The 17,760-nt window shown below is 40.4% G+C and overlaps 1 protein-coding gene across 3 annotated transcripts in view; it reads left to right on the top strand.

Moving 5' to 3' along the window:
* Window positions 1–17,760, top strand: part of SCAMP1 (secretory carrier membrane protein 1) — a 125,812-nt gene that overhangs the window by 87,400 nt on the left and 20,652 nt on the right. For 2 of the 3 annotated variants that reach the window (XM_007976164.3, XM_007976174.3), the window contains one exon: window positions 15,682–15,783. The exons of the other annotated variant lie outside the window; for it this stretch is intronic. In XM_007976164.3, the coding sequence (XP_007974355.2) occupies window positions 15,682–15,783 (102 nt within the window). The remainder of the gene's footprint in view (window positions 1–15,681; window positions 15,784–17,760) is intronic. 3 annotated transcript variants of the gene reach the window in all.

Genomic DNA, 17,760 nt, shown 5'->3' with positions numbered 1-17,760 from the left:
GGGATCACTGGGTCAAATGGTATTTCTGGATCTAGATCATTGAGGAATTGCCACACTGTCTTCCACAATGGTTGAACTAATTTACACTGCCATCAACAGTGTAAAAGTGTTCTTATTTCTCCACATCCTCTCCAGCATCTGTTGTTTCCTGACTTTTGAATGATTGCCGTTCTAACTGGTGTGAGATGGTATCTCAATATGGTTTTGATTTGCATTTCTCTGATGACCATTGATGAGCATTTTTTTCATGTGTCTGTTGGCTGCATAAATGTCTTCTTTTGAGAAGTGTCTGTTCACTTTTTGATGGGGGTTGTTTTTTTCTTGTGAATTTGATTGAGATTTTTGTAGATTCTGGATATTAGCCCTTTGTTAGATTGGTAAATTGCAAAACTTTTCTCCCATTCTGTAGGTTGCCTGTTCACTCTGATGGTAGTTTCTTTTGCTGTGCAGAAGCTCTTTAGTTTAATTAGATCCCATTTGTCTATTTTGGCTTTTGTTGCTGCTGCTGTTGGTGTTTTAGTCATGAAGTCCTTGCCCATGCCTATGTCCTGAATTACCTAGGTTTTCTTCTAGGATTTTTATAATTTTAGGTCTAATATTTAAGTCTTTAATCCATCTCGAATTAGTTTTTGTAGAAGTTGTAAGAAAGGGATCCAGTTTCAACTTTCTACATATGGCTAGCCAGTTTTCCCAGCACCATTTTTTAAATAGGGAATCCTTCCCCCATTTCTTGTTTTTGTCAGGTTTGTCAAAGATTAGGTGGTTGTAGATGTGTGGTGTTATTTCCGAGACCTCTGTTCTGTTCCATTGGTCTGTATATCTGTTTTGGTATCAGTACCATGCTGTTTTGGTTACTGTAGCCTTGTAGTATAGTTTGAAGTCAGGTAGCATGATGCCTCCAACTTTGTTCTTTTTGCTTAGGATTGTCTTGGCAATACAGGCTCTTTTTTGGTTGCATATGAACTTTACAGTAGCTTTTTCCAAATCTGTGAAGAGTCGTTGGTAGCTTGATGGGGATGGCATTGAATCTATAAATTACCTTTTCTTCCTATCCATGAGCATGGAATGTTCTTCCATTTGTTTGTGCCCTCTTTTATTTCGTTGAGCAGTGGTTTGTAGTTCTCCTTGAAGAGGTCCTTCACATCCCTTGTAAGTTGGATTCCTAGGTATTTTATTCTCTTTGTAGTAGTTGTGAATGGGAGTTCACTCATGATTTGGCTCTCTGTCTGTTATTGGTGTAGAGGAATGCCTGTGATTTTTACACATTGATTTTGTATCCTGAGACTTTGCTGAATTTGCTTATCAGCTTCAGGAGATTTTGGGCTGAGACCATGGGGTTTTCTAAATATACAGTCATGTCATCTGCAAACAGGGACAATTTGACTTCCTCTTTTCCTATTTGAATACCCTTTATTTCTTTTTCTTGCCTGATTGCCCTGGCCAGAACTTCCAACACTACGTTGAATAGGAGTGGTGAGAGAGGGCATCCTTGTCTTGTGCTGGTTTTCAGAGGAAATGCTTCTAGTTTTTGTCCATTCATTATGATATTGGCTGTGGGTTTGTGATAAATAGCTCTTATTATTTTGAGATATGTTCCATGAATACCTAGTTTATTGAGAGTTTTTACCATGAAGGCTGTTGAATTTTGTCAAAGGTCTTTTCTGCATCTATTGAGATAATCAGGTGGTTTTTGTCTTTGATTCTATTTATGTGATGGATTACATTTATTGATTTGCACATGTTGAACCAGTGTTGCATCCCAGGGATGAAGCCATCTTGATCGTGGTGGATAAGCTTTTTGATGTTCTTCTGGATTTGGTTTGCCAGTATTTTATTGAGGATTTTTGCATTGATGTTCATCAGGGATATTGGTCTAAAATTCTCTTTTTTGTGTGTGTGTCTCTGCCAGGCTTTGGTATCAGGATGATTCTGGCCTCATAAGATGAGTTAGGGTTGATTCCCTCTTTTTCTACTAATAGGAATAGTTTCAGAGGGAATGGTACTAGCTCCTCTTTGTACCTCTGGTAGAATTCTGCTGTGAATTCATCAGGTCCTGGACTTTATTTGGTTGGTAGGGTGTTAATTATTGCCTCAATTTCATAGCCTGTTATTGGTCTATTCAGACATTCAGCTTCTTCCTGGTGTAGTCTTGGGAGTGTGTATGTGTCTAGCAATTTATCCACTTCTTCTAGATTTTCTAGTTTATTTGCGTAGAGGTATTTATAGTATTCTCTGATGGTAGTTTATATTTCTATGGGATCGGTGGTAATACCCTCTTTATCATTTTCTTATTGTGTCTATTTGATTCTTCTCTCTTTATCAGTCTTGCTAGCAGTCTATCAATTTTGTTGATCTTTTCAAAATATCAGCTCCTGGATTCATTGATTTTTTTGAAGGATTTTTTGTGTCTCTGTCTCCTTCAGTTCTGCTCTGATCTTAGTTATTTCTTGCCTTCTGCTAGCTTTTGAATTTGTTTGCTCTTGCTTCTCTAGTTCTTTTAATTGTGATGTTAGGGTGTCAATTTTAGATCTCTCCTGCTTTCTCTTGTGGGCATTTAGTGCTGGAAATTTCCCTCTACACTCTGCTTTAAACAGTGTGTCCCAGAGATTCTGGTATGTTGTGTCTTTGTTCTCATTGGTTTCAAAGAACATCTTTATTTCAGCCTTCACTTCATTATGTACCCAGTAGTCATTCAGGAGCAGGTTGTTCCGTTTCCATGTAGTTGTGTGGTTTTGAATGAGTTTCTTAATCCTGAGTTCTAATTTGATTGCACTATGGTCTGAGAGACCGTTTGTTGTGATATCTGTTCTTTTACATTTGCTGAGGAGTGCTTTACTTCTAATTATGTGGTCAATTTTAGAATAAGTGCGATGTGGTCCTGAGAAGAATGTATATTCTGTTGATTTGGGTTGAAGTGTTCTGTAGATATCTATCTGGTCTGCTTGGTGCAGAGCTGAGTTCAAGTCCTGGATATCCTTGTTAACCTTCTGTCTTGTTGATCTGTCTAATATTGACAGTGGGGTGTTAAAGTCTCCCATTACTATTGTGTGGGAGTCTGAGTCTCTTTGTAGATCTCTAAGGACTTGCTTTATGAATCTCGGTACTCCTAGATTAGGTGCATATATATTTAGGATAGTTAGCTCTTCTTGTTGAATTGATCCCTTTACCATTAGTTAATGGCCTTCTTTCTCTCTCGATCTTTGTTGATTTGAAGTCTATTTTATCAGAAACTAGGATTGCAACCCCTGCTTTTTTCTTTTTTTTTTTTTTTTTTGCTTTTAATTTATTTGGTAGATCTTCCTCCATTCCTTTATTTTGAGCCTGTGTGTGTCTCTGCAGGTGAGATGGATCTCCTGAATACAGCACATTGATAGGTCTTGACTCTTTATCCAATTTGCCAGTCTGTGTCTTTTTAATTGGGACATTAGTCCATTTACATTTAATATTAATATTGTTATATGTGAATTTGATCCTGTCGTTATGATGTTAGCTGGTTATTTTACCCATTAATTGATGTAGTTTCTCCATAGCTTCGATGGTCTTTACAATTTGGTCTGTTTTTGCAGTGGCTGGTACTGGTTGTTTCTTTCCATGTTTATTGCTTTTTTCAGGAACTCTTCTAAGACAGGCCTAGTGGTGACAAAATCTCTCAGCATTTGCTTGTCTGTAAGGGATTTTATTTCTCTTTCACTTATGAAGCGTACTTTGGCTGGATATGAAATTCTGGGTTGAAAATTGTTTCCTTTAAGACTGTTGAGTATTGGCCCCCACCCTCTTCTGGCTTGTAGAGTTTCTGCCAAGAGATCCGCTGTTAGTTTGATGGGCTTCCCTTTGTGTGTAAACCGACCTTTCTCTCTGGCTGCCTTTAGCATTTTTTTCCTTCATTTCAACCTTGGTCAATCTGACGATTATGTGTCTTGGAGTTGCTCTTGTCGAGGAGTATCTTTGTGGTGTTCTCTGTATTTTCTGAATTTGAATGTTGGCCTGTCTTGGTAGATTGGGGAAGTTCTCCTGGATAATATCCTGCATAGTGTTTTCCAATTTGGTTCCATTCTCCCCATCACTTTCAGGTACACCAGTCAGATATAGATTTGGTCTCTTCACATAGTCCCATATTTCTTGGAGGCTTTGTTCATTTGTTTTTACTCTTTTTTTCTCTAAACTTCTCTTCTTGCTTCATTTCATTAATTTAATCTTCAATCACTGATACCCTTTATTCCACCTGATCGAATCGGCTACTGAAACTTGTGCATGCATCACATAGTTCTTGTGCCATGGTCAGTTGATGGTTCAGTTCCACCAGGTCATTGAAGGTCTTCTCTATGCTGTTTATTCTGGTGAGCCATTTGTCTAATCAGTTTTCAGGGTTTTTAGCTTCTTCGTGATGGGTTTCAACATCCTCCTTTAGCTCAGAGAAGTTTGTTATTACCTATCGTCTGACGTCATCTTCTCTCAATTTGTCAAAGTCATTCTCTGTCCAGCTTTGTTCTGTTGCTGTCAAGGAGCTGCGTTCCTTTGGCGGAGAAGAAACGCTCTGATTTTTAGAATTTTCAGCTTTTCTGCTCTGGTTTCTCCCCATCTTTGTGGTTTTATCTACCTTTAGTCTTTGGTGATGGTGACATACTGATGGTATTGTGGTGTGGGTGTCCTTTCTGTTTGTTAGTTTTTCTTCTAACAGTCAGGACCCACAGTTGCAGGTCTGTTGGAGTTTGCTGGAGGTCCAGTCCAGACCCTGTTTGCCTGGATATCACCAGTGGAGGCTGCAGAACAGCAAATATTGCAGAATGGCTAATGTTGCTGCCTGATCCTTCCTCTGGAAGCTTCGTCTCAGAGGGGCACCCGACCATATGAGTTGTCATTCGGCCCTTACTGGGAGGTGCCTCCCAGTTAGGCTACTCAGTGGTCAGGGACCCACTTGAGGAGGCAGTGTGTTTGTTCTCAGATCTCAAACTCCATGCTAGGAGAACCACTACTCTCTTCAAAGCTGTCAGACAGGGACATTTAAGTCTGCAGAAGTTTCTGCTGCCCCTTGTTCAGCTATGTCCTGCCACCAGAGGTGTAGTCTACTGAGGCAGGCAGGTGTCCTTGAGCTGTGGTGGGCTCCACCCTGTTCGACCTTCCCGACTGCTTTGTTTACCTATTCAAGCCTCAGCAATGGCTGACGCCCCTCTCCCAGCCTCGCTGCCGCCTTGCAGTTCGATCTCAGACTGCTGTGCTAGTGGTGAGTGAGGCTCCATGGGCGTGGTACCCTCTGAGCCAGGCGTGGGATATAATCTCCTGGTGTGCCATTTGGTAAGACTGTTGGGAAAAGCTCAGTATTAGGGTGGGAGTGTCCTGATTTTCCAGGTACCTTCTGTCACGGCTTCCCTTGGCTAGGAAAGGGAATTTCCCTACCCCTTGTGCTTCCTGGGTGAGGTGATGCCCTGCCCTGCTTTGGCTCATGCTCCACAGACTACACGCACTGTCCAACTAGCCCCAGTGAGGGTAACCTGGTACCTCAGTTGGAAATGCAGAAATCACTTGTCTTCTGCGTTGCTCACACTGTGAGCTGTAGACTGGAGCTGTTCTTATTGGGCCATCTTGGAACCTCCCTCATGCCGTGTTTCTCAGCTCCATCAGGTCATTTAAGGTCTTCTCTGCATTGTTTATTCTAGTTAGCCATTTGTCTAACCTTTTTTCAAGGTTTTTAGCTTCCTTGCAATGGGTTCAAACATAGTCCTTTAGCTCAGAGTAGTTCGTTATTACTGAGCTTCTGAAGCCTACTCTGTCAACTCATGGAAGTCATTCTCCATCCAACTTTATTCCATTGCTGGCGAGGAGCTGCAATCCTTCGGAGGAGAAGAAGCGCTGTGGTTTTTGGAATTTTCAGCTTTTCTGCTCTGGTTTCTCCCCATCTTTGTGGTTTTATCTACCTTTGGTCTTTGATATTGGTGACCTATAGGTGGGGTTTTGGTGTAGATGTTTTTTTTTTTGTTGATGTGGGTGCTATTCCTTCCTGTTTGTTAGTTTTCCTTCTAACAGTCAGGTCCCTCAACTGCAAGTCTGTTGGAGTTTGCTGGAGGTCCACTCCAGACCCTGTTTGCCTGGGTATCACCAGTGGAGGCTGTAGAACATCAAATATTGCAAAAGAGCAAATATTGCTGCCTTATCCTTCCTCTGGAAGCTTCATCCCAGACGGGCAGCTGCCTGCCTATATGAGGCGTCTGTGGACCCCTGCTAGGAGGTGTCTCCCTGTTACGCCACATGGGGGTCAGGTACCCACTTAAGGAGGCAGTCTGTCCGTTTTCAGAGCTCAACTGCCATGCTGGGGTAACCACTGCTCTCTTCAAAGCCGTCAGACAGGGACGTTTAAGTTTGCAGCAGTTGCTCTCTTTTGTTCAGCTATGCCCTGCCCACAGAGGTAGAGTCTATACAGGCAGTAGACCATGCTGAGCTGTGGTGGGCTCCTCCCAGTTTGAGCTTCCAGGCCACTTTGTTTACCTCCTCAAGCTTAAGCGATGGTGGACACTGCTCCCTGAGCCAGGTTGCCACCTTGCAGTTTGATCTCAGACTGCTGCGCTAGCAAGGCTCTGTGGGCGTGGGACCCCCTGGAGCCAGGCACAGGAGAGAATCTCCTTGTCTGCTGTTGCTAAGACCTTGGGAAAAGCATAGTATTTAGGCAGGAGTGTCCCGTTTTTCCAGGTAAGGTCTGTCCCGGCTTCCCTCAGCTAGGAAAAGGAAATCCCCCGACCCCTTGCACTTCCCAGGTGAGGTGACACCACACCCTGCTTCAGCTTACCCTTCATGGGCTGTACCCACTGTCCAACAAGTCCCAGTGAGAAAATCCAGGTACCTCAGTTGGAAATGCAGAAATCACCCATCTTCTGCGTCGATCACATTGGGAGTTGCAGACCGGAGCCGTTCCTATTTGGCCATCTTGGAATGGATCAATATAAAGTTTTGATAGTTGGTTTAGGGTTTGAAGTTTGTTAATACTTCAGTGAAGAGTTTAGTGGGAAAAATGATGCTTCAAAGTATATGATTAAAATAGGAAATTTCAAGTGTAAGAGTGATAGGACCATCAAGAGAATTAATATTAAACTTTTCAAGTGGCATAAGTAAAAAGGTGGCTGGGGCGGGGCCTGGTGGCTCATGCCCATAATCCCAGCACTTCGGGAGGCCAAGGCAGGCAGATTACCTGATGTCAGGAGTTTGAGACCAGTCTGACCAATGTGGCAAAACCCCGTCTCTACTAAAAGTACAAAAAAACCAAAAATTAGCCAGGCATGGTGGCATGTGCCTGTAATCCCAGCTACTCGGGAGACTGAGGCAAGAGAATTGCCTGAACCTGGGAGGCGGAGTGAGCCGAGATCCGTGAGCCAAGATTGAGCCACTGCACTCCAGCCTGGGTGACAGAGTGAGGCTCCGTCTCAAAGAAAAACGGTGACTGGGTGTGGTGGCTCATGTGTATAATCCCAGCATTTTGGGAGGCTGAGAGGAGAGGATTGCTTGAGCTCAGGGCTCGAGACCAGTCTGGGCAACATGGTGAAACCTCATCTCTACAAAAAATACAAAAATTAGTCGGTTGTCATGGCGTGTGCCTTTAGTCCCAGCTACTTGGGAGGCTGAGGTGGAAGGATCGATTGAGCCCAAGAGGTTGAGGCTGCAGTGAGCTGTGATCATGCTGCTGCACTCTAGACTGGGTGACACAGTAAGACCGTGTCTCGGCAAAAGCAAAAAGGAAAAAAAAAGGTATGATAAATAGTTTCATGATGTGGTATTCTAGATGTTTCAAAACTCAAAGTTTTACTCTTTAGTATTCTCTGTTCATATAGGTGTCATGGAGCTTATTTGCAGAAAAATGTTTGAGGTTTTTTTTTTTTTTTTTTTTTTTTGAGACAGAGTCTCACTTTGTTGTCCAAGCTAGGATCTCTGCTCACTGCAACCTCCGCCTCCCGGGTTCAAGCGATTCTCCTGTCTCAGCCTCCCGAGTAGCTGAGATTACGGGTGCCCACCACCATGCCTCGTTAATTTTTATATTTTTAGTAGAGGCAGAGTTTCACCATGTTGGTCAGGCCGGCCTCGAACTCCTGACCTCAGGTGATCTGCCCGACTTTGCCTCCCAAAGGGCTGGGATTACAGGTGTGAGCCATGCGCCTGGCCGAGTTTTCTGTTTTATAAGAGCATAGCCTGTGTAATAGCTTGAAAACAGTCCATTTGTGACCTAGGATCTAATCAATGTTGACTTCTGTTTTCCTTTAAATTAGTTTTATTGTTCAGAGGTAATTTGAAAATGGTTAGCTACTGGCTGATTTTGTCTTTTTAAGCTTTAAAGCTTTTAAGCTGTTTAAGCTTTCTACGTTGAGTATCAATTCATATGTGAGATTTTAGTCTTCATATTCTGTATATAAGAAACACTGCATTGAGCATTTGGGGTTAATTTACTTTAGCTAGTGGTGGTCTATTCCTTGATAATTAAATTTCTTGGAGATCATGGAATTGAAATAATATCTTAGAGGTAGTTTTATCCACTTGGTTAAGAATTTTAGCTTAAGGCCGGGCGCTGTGACTCATGCCTGTAATGGCAGCACTTTGGGAGGCTGAGGTGGGCAGATCATGAGGTCAAGAGTTCGAGACCATCCTGGCTAACATGGTGAAACCCCATCTCTACTAAAAATACAAAAACAAAACAATTAGCCGGGTGTGGTGGTGGGTGCCTGTGGTCCCAGCTACTCGGGAGGCTGAGGCAGGAGAATGGCATGAACCCTGGAGGCAGAGCTTGCAGCGAGCCGAGATCACATCACTGCACTCCAGCCTGGGCGACAGATCTAGACTCTGTCTCAAAAAATAAAAAATAAAAAAAGAATTTTAGCTTAATAGATGCACAGATAGGTTGCATCTTTTGTGTTACCAGCTGTGTATTTGGATTATTTGACCTCTTTAAATCTGTTTGCACATCAGTAAAATAGAGTCAATATTATTGTGCCTCATGGGGGTGTTGTAAGGATTGAATGAGCAATACATGTGTTTGATATAGTCCTTGGCAAATAATGTTCAACAAATGTTAGCTATTATTAAGTCAGTTAAGTATAGAGATTCAGAGTTTACACCAAGATTGTGGTCTAGGTTTGATATTATTCAGGTTTGAAACTTCATTTAATATGAGCTTTTTCATGTCCCCTCTGCTTTTGACAGAACATGGGTGGGAAGAAGAGAGTTCAGAGTCTCTTTCATTCCAGTCCTGTGCTTTTTAAGCCAGACTAGTGAGGTTTTTGCTTTTTTTTCCCCCCCCAGAGATAGGATCTCACTTTGTCACCCAGGCTGGAATGCAGTAGCATGACCATTGTTCATTGCTGCTTTATTTTCCGGGCTCAAATGATCCTCCTGCCTCAGCCTTCCAGATAGGCAGGATGACAGGCATGTGCCACTGCACCTAATTTTTTTTTATTTTCAATAGAGATGAGGTCTTACTGTATTGCCCAGGCTGTTCTTGAACTCCTGAGCTCAAGCAATCTTCCTACCATGACTCCCAAAGTTCTAGGATTACAAGCATCAACCACTGGGCCCAGCTCTTAATAGATTTTAAGAGATAGACTCTATTGTAAGTTTAAAATCTTTGAAATCTTCTCCCATAGAAACACATATGCAAATTTTTTTTGCACTATTGTGGTGAGGGACAGTTCATGGTGCTGCCTTTCAAGCCTACTTATAGACTCCCTGTTCTGGAGAAAGAATTCATTTCAGCATAAAGTTACTAAAGAGGGAGTATGGGGCTGGTTTAGACAGTCTTGGAGCCCCCAAATAAGACAAGAAAAGCACCTGTACTTGTTAGGTTTCTGTATTAGTCCATTTTCATACTGTTATGAAGAAATGCTGAAGACTGGGTAATTTATAAAGAAAAAGATGTTTAATGGACTCACAGTTCCACATGGCTGGGGAGGCCTCACAATCATGGCAGAAGGTGAAGGAGGAGCAAAGGTATGTCTTACATGGCGGCAGGCAAGAGAGTGTGTGCAGGGGAATTGCCCTTTATAAAACCATCCAATCTTGTGAGACTTATTCACTTTCATAAGAATAGCGCAGGAAAACCTGCCCCCTTTATTCATTTACCTGCCACTAGGTCCCTCCCATGACATGTGAGGATTATGGGAGCTACAATTCAAGATGAGATTTGAGTGGGGACACAGCCAAACCATATCAGTTTCTTTTTATTCTAATGCCTGTATACCATCAATAATTACTTGTATTACTTGATTCTAGTAGTCATGATTGTTAGCAACCATGTTCCAGAAATTTTCAATGTCTTATCACTGCCTAATGCCACTTCTGAGAGTAGGATATTACTTCTGTGAGCAAAACAGTTTATTTTGATACAGTACTACTAGAGTGTAATAGAGGTATCAACAAGTAATGTTTATCAGTTGCTTTCTATGTGCCTATGCATTCCCAGCTAAGCACTTTACCTGTATTATTTTATTTGTATAAAAGCATGTTCCACTATTACCCCATTTGGCAAATGGAAAATCTCAGGCTTAATACTTTGCCCAAAGTCACACAACTTTAAGTGGGAGAGTCTGGATTCAAACCCAAGTATATAAATTTGTGTTCTCATATCTGCTATGTGGAGTTGCCAGAGTTAAAGACATTTAGTGCTGTGCTTTAGTTAACTTGTGTCTCCACATCTTAGCCCTTTGAAATAATGAAATACTTTGTCTTTTCCTGTCATGCCAAATGGTAGTTGTAATTAATATATCTGGTATTGATTTGGCGTGTGAAATAAACTTTATAAGATCAAATAAGCTTATTTTCTGAAACTTATTATCATACTTTAGGGAAGAACTTTTCTATTAAAATTGTGCTGCAACTTGGCTGTAGAAGTCATTAAACCAGAAACTACTTGCTTATTTGAAGTTCAGTTTTCCAGTAGGCTTTGATCTGAAAGAGCCAGGATGGCAAGTAGTAGAGAGCTTTTATTTATGTATTCTGATGAGGAAATACATTACTTAGATGGATTTATTATGAATAAATATCCATGATACCATAAATACTTTATCATAAACTGAGGCTGATCACAATTTAAGCCACATAGCTTAAATCAATGTATAGTGTTTTTTAAAAAAATTATATTTCTGTTCTTTGTTTGGTTTAAAATAGCTGTATTCAAGCTGATTTAAACAGTCTGCTTTCTAATCTGTTCCTGCACACAAGACCACCTTTGGTTCTGAGTGCCAGTAGAAGTTCTTCTTCCCCTGATGATTTTTTTTTTTTTTCTTTCCCGTGGACCTTTTCTGATTCTAGCTAAGGTACAGCCCTCCTAGGGGTCTTCTGTCTCTTCCAGAGCTCCTCAGCTTTTCCTTGCCCTTCCCTCAAGCATCTGAAAGGAACTTGATATTCACATGATGATTGTATTGCTTCAGATTGTTTTGAATTTGACTGATTTTGCATTTGCAGTAGTTTGGACAGCTTAGGTAAGGGAAGATTTGTGCTCTCTTGGAGATGAGAATCTAGGTAGTTAAGTAAGTGCTGGGATATGGAGTTTATGTCTTAGAGAGCTTTGAAGTGTTTTAAAATAATCATTCATATTCATGGTCAGTGTACAATAAAATGAGTTTTATTGTCTCCTTATTCAGAAATAGAAAAGTTGGTAAAATGAAGTAAATAAAATCTATTGGGAATGATATTTAACCTGCTTAATATCTTTTATTTAGCTTCATTTAAAGTAAAACTAAGCAAAAGTAGACTTTGAGGTTTTCATTTGATCAGTTTTGTACACTGTGCATTTGTTTGTACTAACTATAGATACAGATAGAGGAAGGTGGACTAGTTTTAACATAGCTCCATTTGTATTTGAAAGCAATGTTTTAGAAATGGTTTTTGAGTAGGACTTCTTAATTTTTAAAACGTATTCAGTATCTTCTAATAGATTTCTTTACTAGAAATTACAGTTAGGCAGTTTTAGCTTCTAGAATGTGTCTATGAATTTGGAACCAAGGTAGTGGACATAGCTGTTGTGAAGCCTGTAGACATTCAACCCCTTTTTAGAGCACATATTTTATATATTTATAATGTAAAACATTTTAATAGTCTGGTTTCTTGGCACACAAAATAGAAGTAAAAACTCTAAGTGAAACAAACAGAATATTAAGTTATATTCTTCATTCTTTGCCAGAGGGACAGGGAAATAGAAATATACTTTAGAAGTGTCTGTTTCAAAATAGTAAAAGAAAAATGATTATTAGAAGTGATGTTTTGTATAGTGACCCTGGAGAGATGAGTCATACATAGGATTTCTATTCGATATTATAAAAATAGCATTTTAAATTGTAGATTTTGATGTTGGTTATTTTTCATTAATTTTGTTCAGCTGTATGGTCATTAATACCAACTTTGGTGTAATACAGTACTGATACAATTACTATAAGATGTGGAACCATTTAATTTAAATCTGACTGACATAGAAAACATTATTAATGAACCATTAAAATTTGCTCTTTTGTACCTTGGGGGAAATGGCCAATTCTAGAGCAGGGGTCTCCAACCCCTGGGCTGCAGGCTTGTACTGGTCCGTGGCCTGTTAGGAACCAGACCACATAGCAGGAAGTGAGCAGCAGCTGGCTAGCATTACCACCTGGGCTCCGCCTCCTGTCAGATCAGCAGTGGCATTAGATTCTCACAGGAGCACAAACCCTATTGTGAACTGTGTGTACAAGGGATCTAGGTTGCAGGCTCCTTATGAGAATCTAGTGCTGATGATCTGAGACAGTTTCATCCTGAAACCATCCCACCCTACCATACATAGAAAAATTGTCTTCCACGAAACAGGTCCCTGGTGCCAAAAAGGCTGGGGACCGCTGCTTTACTGTATTCATATTAACTCATTGCCGTGTTTGTACACTGGTTATAGAAATGTAAAAACCTTAAAATAGTCAAGACAACTTTGAAAAAGAACAATAAAGTTGATGGACTAACACTATCTAATTAGAAGTCTTACTAGAAAACTTCAAAATCAAAATAGTATAATATTGATGAAAAGGTAGACAAATAGAGCAGTGGGAGAGAATGGCGAGCTCAGAAATAAACCCACCCATAGACAAACTACTAATTTTGAGAAAGGTACAAAGGGAATGCAATGCAGAAAGGACAGTCTTTTTAAGAAATTATGTTAAAACAATTGGATAACCAAAAAAGAACTTCATACTTGATATGATATTTTAAAAAATTAGCTCAAAAAAGAACATAGACTTGAATGTAAAACTGAAAATACAAAACTAGAAAAAAACAGGAGAAAAAATCTTTACATCCTTGGCTTGGCAGCTTTCTCAGAAATAACAGTAAAATCAAGGTATATAAAAGAACAAGTGTGAATACACTGGAGTTCATAAAAAGGCAAAACTCCTCTTCAAAGAAACTTTCTTCTTCCTCCTCCCCCCTCCCTCCCCTCCTCCCATTCCTCCCGTTCCTCCCGCTTCCCCCCTCCTTCCGTTCCTCCCTCTTCCCCTCCTCCCATTCCTCCCTCTTCCCCCTCCTTCCCCTCCTCCCATTCCTCCCTCTTGCCCCCTCCTTCCCCTCCTCCCATTCCTCCCTCTTGCCCCCTCCTTCCCCTCCTCCCATTCCTCCCTCTTGCCCCCTCCTTCCCCTCCTCCCATTCCTCCCTCTTGTCCCCTCCTTCCCCTCCTCCCATTCCTCCCTCTTGCCCCCTCCTTCCCCTCCTCCCATTCCTCCCTCTTGCCCCCTCCTTCCCCTCCTCCCATTCCTCCCTCTTGCCCCCTCCTTCCCCTCCTCCCATTCCTCCCTCTTCCCCCCTTCATCTTCCTCCTCCCCCCTCCCTCCTCCCCCCTTCATCCTCCTCCTCCCCCTCCTCCCTTCATCCTCCCTCCTCCCCTCCCCCTCCTCCCCCTCCTCCCCCTCCTCCCCCTCCTCCCCCTCCTCCCCCTCCTCCTTCCTCCCTCCTCCCCCTCCCCTTCCTTCCTCCTCTTTCTCCTCATTTAAAGACACCATCTTTAAATGAAGATGGGTGTCTGCTATGTTGCCCAGGCTGGTGTCAAAACTCCTGGCCTCAAGCAATCCTCTTGCCTCAGGGCCTGAATAGCTGAGATTACAGGTGTGAGCCATTACGCCAGCTCCCAAAAGACACTCTTAAGAGAATGAAAAGACAAGCAACAGACTCCTTTGTCAAGCATATATCTGAAAGAGGACTTGTACTTCCAGAATATAGTTTTAAAAACTGTCACAACTCAATGATAAGGGAAAAAGCAATCTAATTACAACATCAGAAAAAGATTTTAATTAGTTCATGAAAGAAGATCTGTATATGACAAAAAGCACATAAAAAGATGCTCAACAATATTACTTATTAGGAAGATGCAAATTAAAACCACGTAAGATATCACTATACATCTATTAGAATAGCTAGAATTAAGAAGACCATAACAAGTGTTAGTGAGATGTGGAGAAGCTGGAATACTCATGTACTGCCAGTGGGGATGAAAAATAGAACAACCAGGCCGGGCGCGGTGGCTCACACCTGTAATGCCAGCACTTTGGGAGACTGAAGTGGGCAGATCACTTGAGGTTAGGAGTTTGAGACCAGCCTGATCAACATGGAGAAACCCTGTCTGTACTAAAAATACAAAATTAGCTGGGCATGGTGGCCCATGCCTGTAATCCCAGCTACTCGGGAGGCTGAGACAGGAGAATCGCTTGAACCTGGGAGGCGGTTGCTATGAGCCGAGATCACACCATTGCACTCCAGCCTGGGCAACAAGAGCGAAACTCCATCTCAAAAAAAAAAAGAAGAAAAAGAACAACCTGTTTGTAAAACAGTTTGGCAGTTTCTTAAAAAGTTATACCTATACCTGTGATATGTTCCAGCCTTTCCCACTTGTAGGTATTTATCTAAGAGAAGAAGGAAATATATGTTCATGGGAAGATTGTACATGACTATTAATAATAGCTTTCTTATCAATAATAACAATAATAACTTTATTTGTAATAATAAAAAACTAGAAACAACCTAAATGTCCAACAGTGAATGAATAAACTGTGGTATATTTACACAATGGAATACTACTCAACAATGAAAAGGAATGAACTTTTGATACATGCCACAAAACTGGGTGAATCTCAGAATAGTAGTACTGAGTAAAATGAGCCAGACAAGAAAAAAAGACTATATAATATATGATCCCATTTATATAAAACTCTAAAATAGTCAAACTATGGTAACAGAAAAGCAGTGGGTAGGGAAGGGCTACCAAGGGTTTCAAGGAACTTTGGGGATATGCTCACCATAGTGATTGGGGAATCAGGTATATAAATGTGTCAAAACTTATTAAAGCAGTATTTTAAACATTTACAATTCATTGTATGTTGATTATAATTCTAAATGCTGTTTAATAAAAGAAGAAAATGAATAAGTTTTTTTGTCAAGAGGGATTGTGGTGCAGTTGGAAATTGAAAGGACAAAGTGAGGTTAGAATAACGATATCTAATGTTAGTATGACGAGTTCACACAAGTTATTACCATATTGTTAACTTGAGGCCTCAGGTGGTTGCCACTTTTTTTTTTGTTTGTGCTTTTAAGGTTTGAATGTCGTTTTGCAGGTGAATGTAAAGATAATGAGAAAAATGACATTTTCCCCCTTTTTTCTTTCTAACCCCCTTTTTTCTTTCTTTTTTTCTTTTCTTTTTTTTTTTTTAAAGGAGTGACAGTTCATTTAGATTCTTTGTATTCTTCTTCGTCTATATTTGTCAGTTTGCTGTACATGTACTCCAAGCTGCAGGATTTCATAATTGGGGCAATTGGTAAGTTGTTCTTTTGGTTTTTTTTTTGTTTTTTGTTTTTTTTTTTTACTAGTTTTCAGCTTTAATATTGTATTATAATTTTTGGCTTCCTAACCTAGTTAACACAGAAAAACCAGATTAGAAAAAATAAAAGCAAAAATTGTTTTAAAAATGCAATTTAAAAATGTCATAAGGCATAAACTTTGGACAAACCTGTCTCTTTGAAGATTATGTTCCCATCTTTAAAAATAGCACATTTTATCTAGTTTAAATAAATATATGTATGTAAGGGGCACTAAGAGGAAGACTGCAGAAGAGACTGAGGTGGTCAGAGAGATAGAGGGACCAAGGAATGTGGAAGAGACAGGAAAGAATTTCAGGGATTTTAAGGAAAAGGATACCTATTATGTGTAAAGCCCTATTTTAGGTGTACAAACAGATATATTTTTATATATGAGTATACATGGACACTTGTCTTTGAAAGGTAGAATCACTGCACATACGTATATACATATATCTTTAAACAATTGAATTATTCTCTTGGCTCATTCAGTGGGGAACCCTCAGAAATGGAGACTATCTGGACCCAGGCTAGGAGGTAATAGCAGATTTAGGTCTCTCTTTACACTCTGATGCAAACATTCCTTGAGTGAAATGGTGGGTGGAAGAGTACACATCTCTAAAAGTATCTGTTCCTCTCTTCTTTCTTTTATACTGACTTGCATTCAGCTGTATTCTTACATGCCAGAAGCATATGTGATGCAACTTTGTTCCACTGTGTACATAAACCAAAATTGAAATTAGCGTTTAATTAGAGTGCGTTGAGGACTTAAATTTAGTATGCTGCTACTGAAGTAGAGTAGTGATTGGCAGTCAGACAACTCTTGGCAGTTCTGCAGAGCTCCTAATGGTCATAAATATATGCAGAGAATTTATATAGATATTTTAAATCAGTTCTCAGAAAAAGTAGTTTTTATTATTATTTTAAATAGTGTCTAGTTTTTGGTATTTTAGGGAAAGGAAGTGTTTTAAATGTTTAATTAAAAATATACTGCTTACTTTAACAGCACAAGGTTTTTTTTATTCTCGCAAAATTGAGGTAATTTCTTTTGCTTTTTAGCTCAGACATAGGGAAAATGCTAAAATTGAGCATAACAGCATGTATGTGACTAAATAGCGTAAAAAGAGTCTGCTAATGAGGGTGCATATAGAATTGACCTGTTTTAAGATAGACCCACATGTAATTCAGATTTTTTAGGTTAAACTTTTTACTTTTAGGTAATTGTAGATTTACATACAATCATAAGAAATAATGCGGAGATCTCAGGTTCCCTTTATCTAGTTTCTCCCAATGGTACTAATCTTGCAGAACTATAGTAAAATATAAAAACCAAGATCTTGACGTTGATAGTAAAGATACAGCACATTTTCATCACCAGAGGATTCCTCATGTTGCTTTTTCATAGCCACACTCAAAACCTCCCTTTTCCCCCTCACTCCTTAACCCCTGGCAATCCCTAATGTGTTCTTCATTTCTGTTGTTTTGTCATTTCAAGAAGGTTATAGATGTGGAATCACAGTCTATAGCCTTTGGCTTTTTTCACTCAGTGTTATTTTCTGGAGATTTTTCCAGGTTGTTATGTGTATCTGTAGTTTATTCCAATTGGTTGGTTGATTGAGACAGAGTCTCACCCTGTCACCCAGGCTGTAGTGCAGTGGGGTGATCTCAGCTCACTGCCTCCACCTCCTCGGTTCAAGTGATTCTCATGCCTCAGCCTCCCAGTTACTAGCTGGGATTACAGGCACCTCCCAGCCAGCCCAGCTAATTTTTCTGTTTTTAGTAGAGACAGGATTTCACCATGTTGCCAGTTAGGTCTTGAACTCCTGGCCTCATGTGATCTGCCCGCCTCAGCCATCCAAAATGCTGGGATTACAAGCATGAGCTACCATGTCTGGCCTCCTTTTTATTTTTGAGTAGTGTTCTATGATACGGATGTA

The sequence above is a fragment of the Chlorocebus sabaeus genome, chromosome 4, assembly GCF_047675955.1.
Source record: "Chlorocebus sabaeus isolate Y175 chromosome 4, mChlSab1.0.hap1, whole genome shotgun sequence".
In the NCBI taxonomy this organism is placed as follows: domain Eukaryota; kingdom Metazoa; phylum Chordata; class Mammalia; order Primates; family Cercopithecidae; genus Chlorocebus; species Chlorocebus sabaeus.
This window is presented reverse-complemented; position numbering and strand designations above follow the sequence as displayed.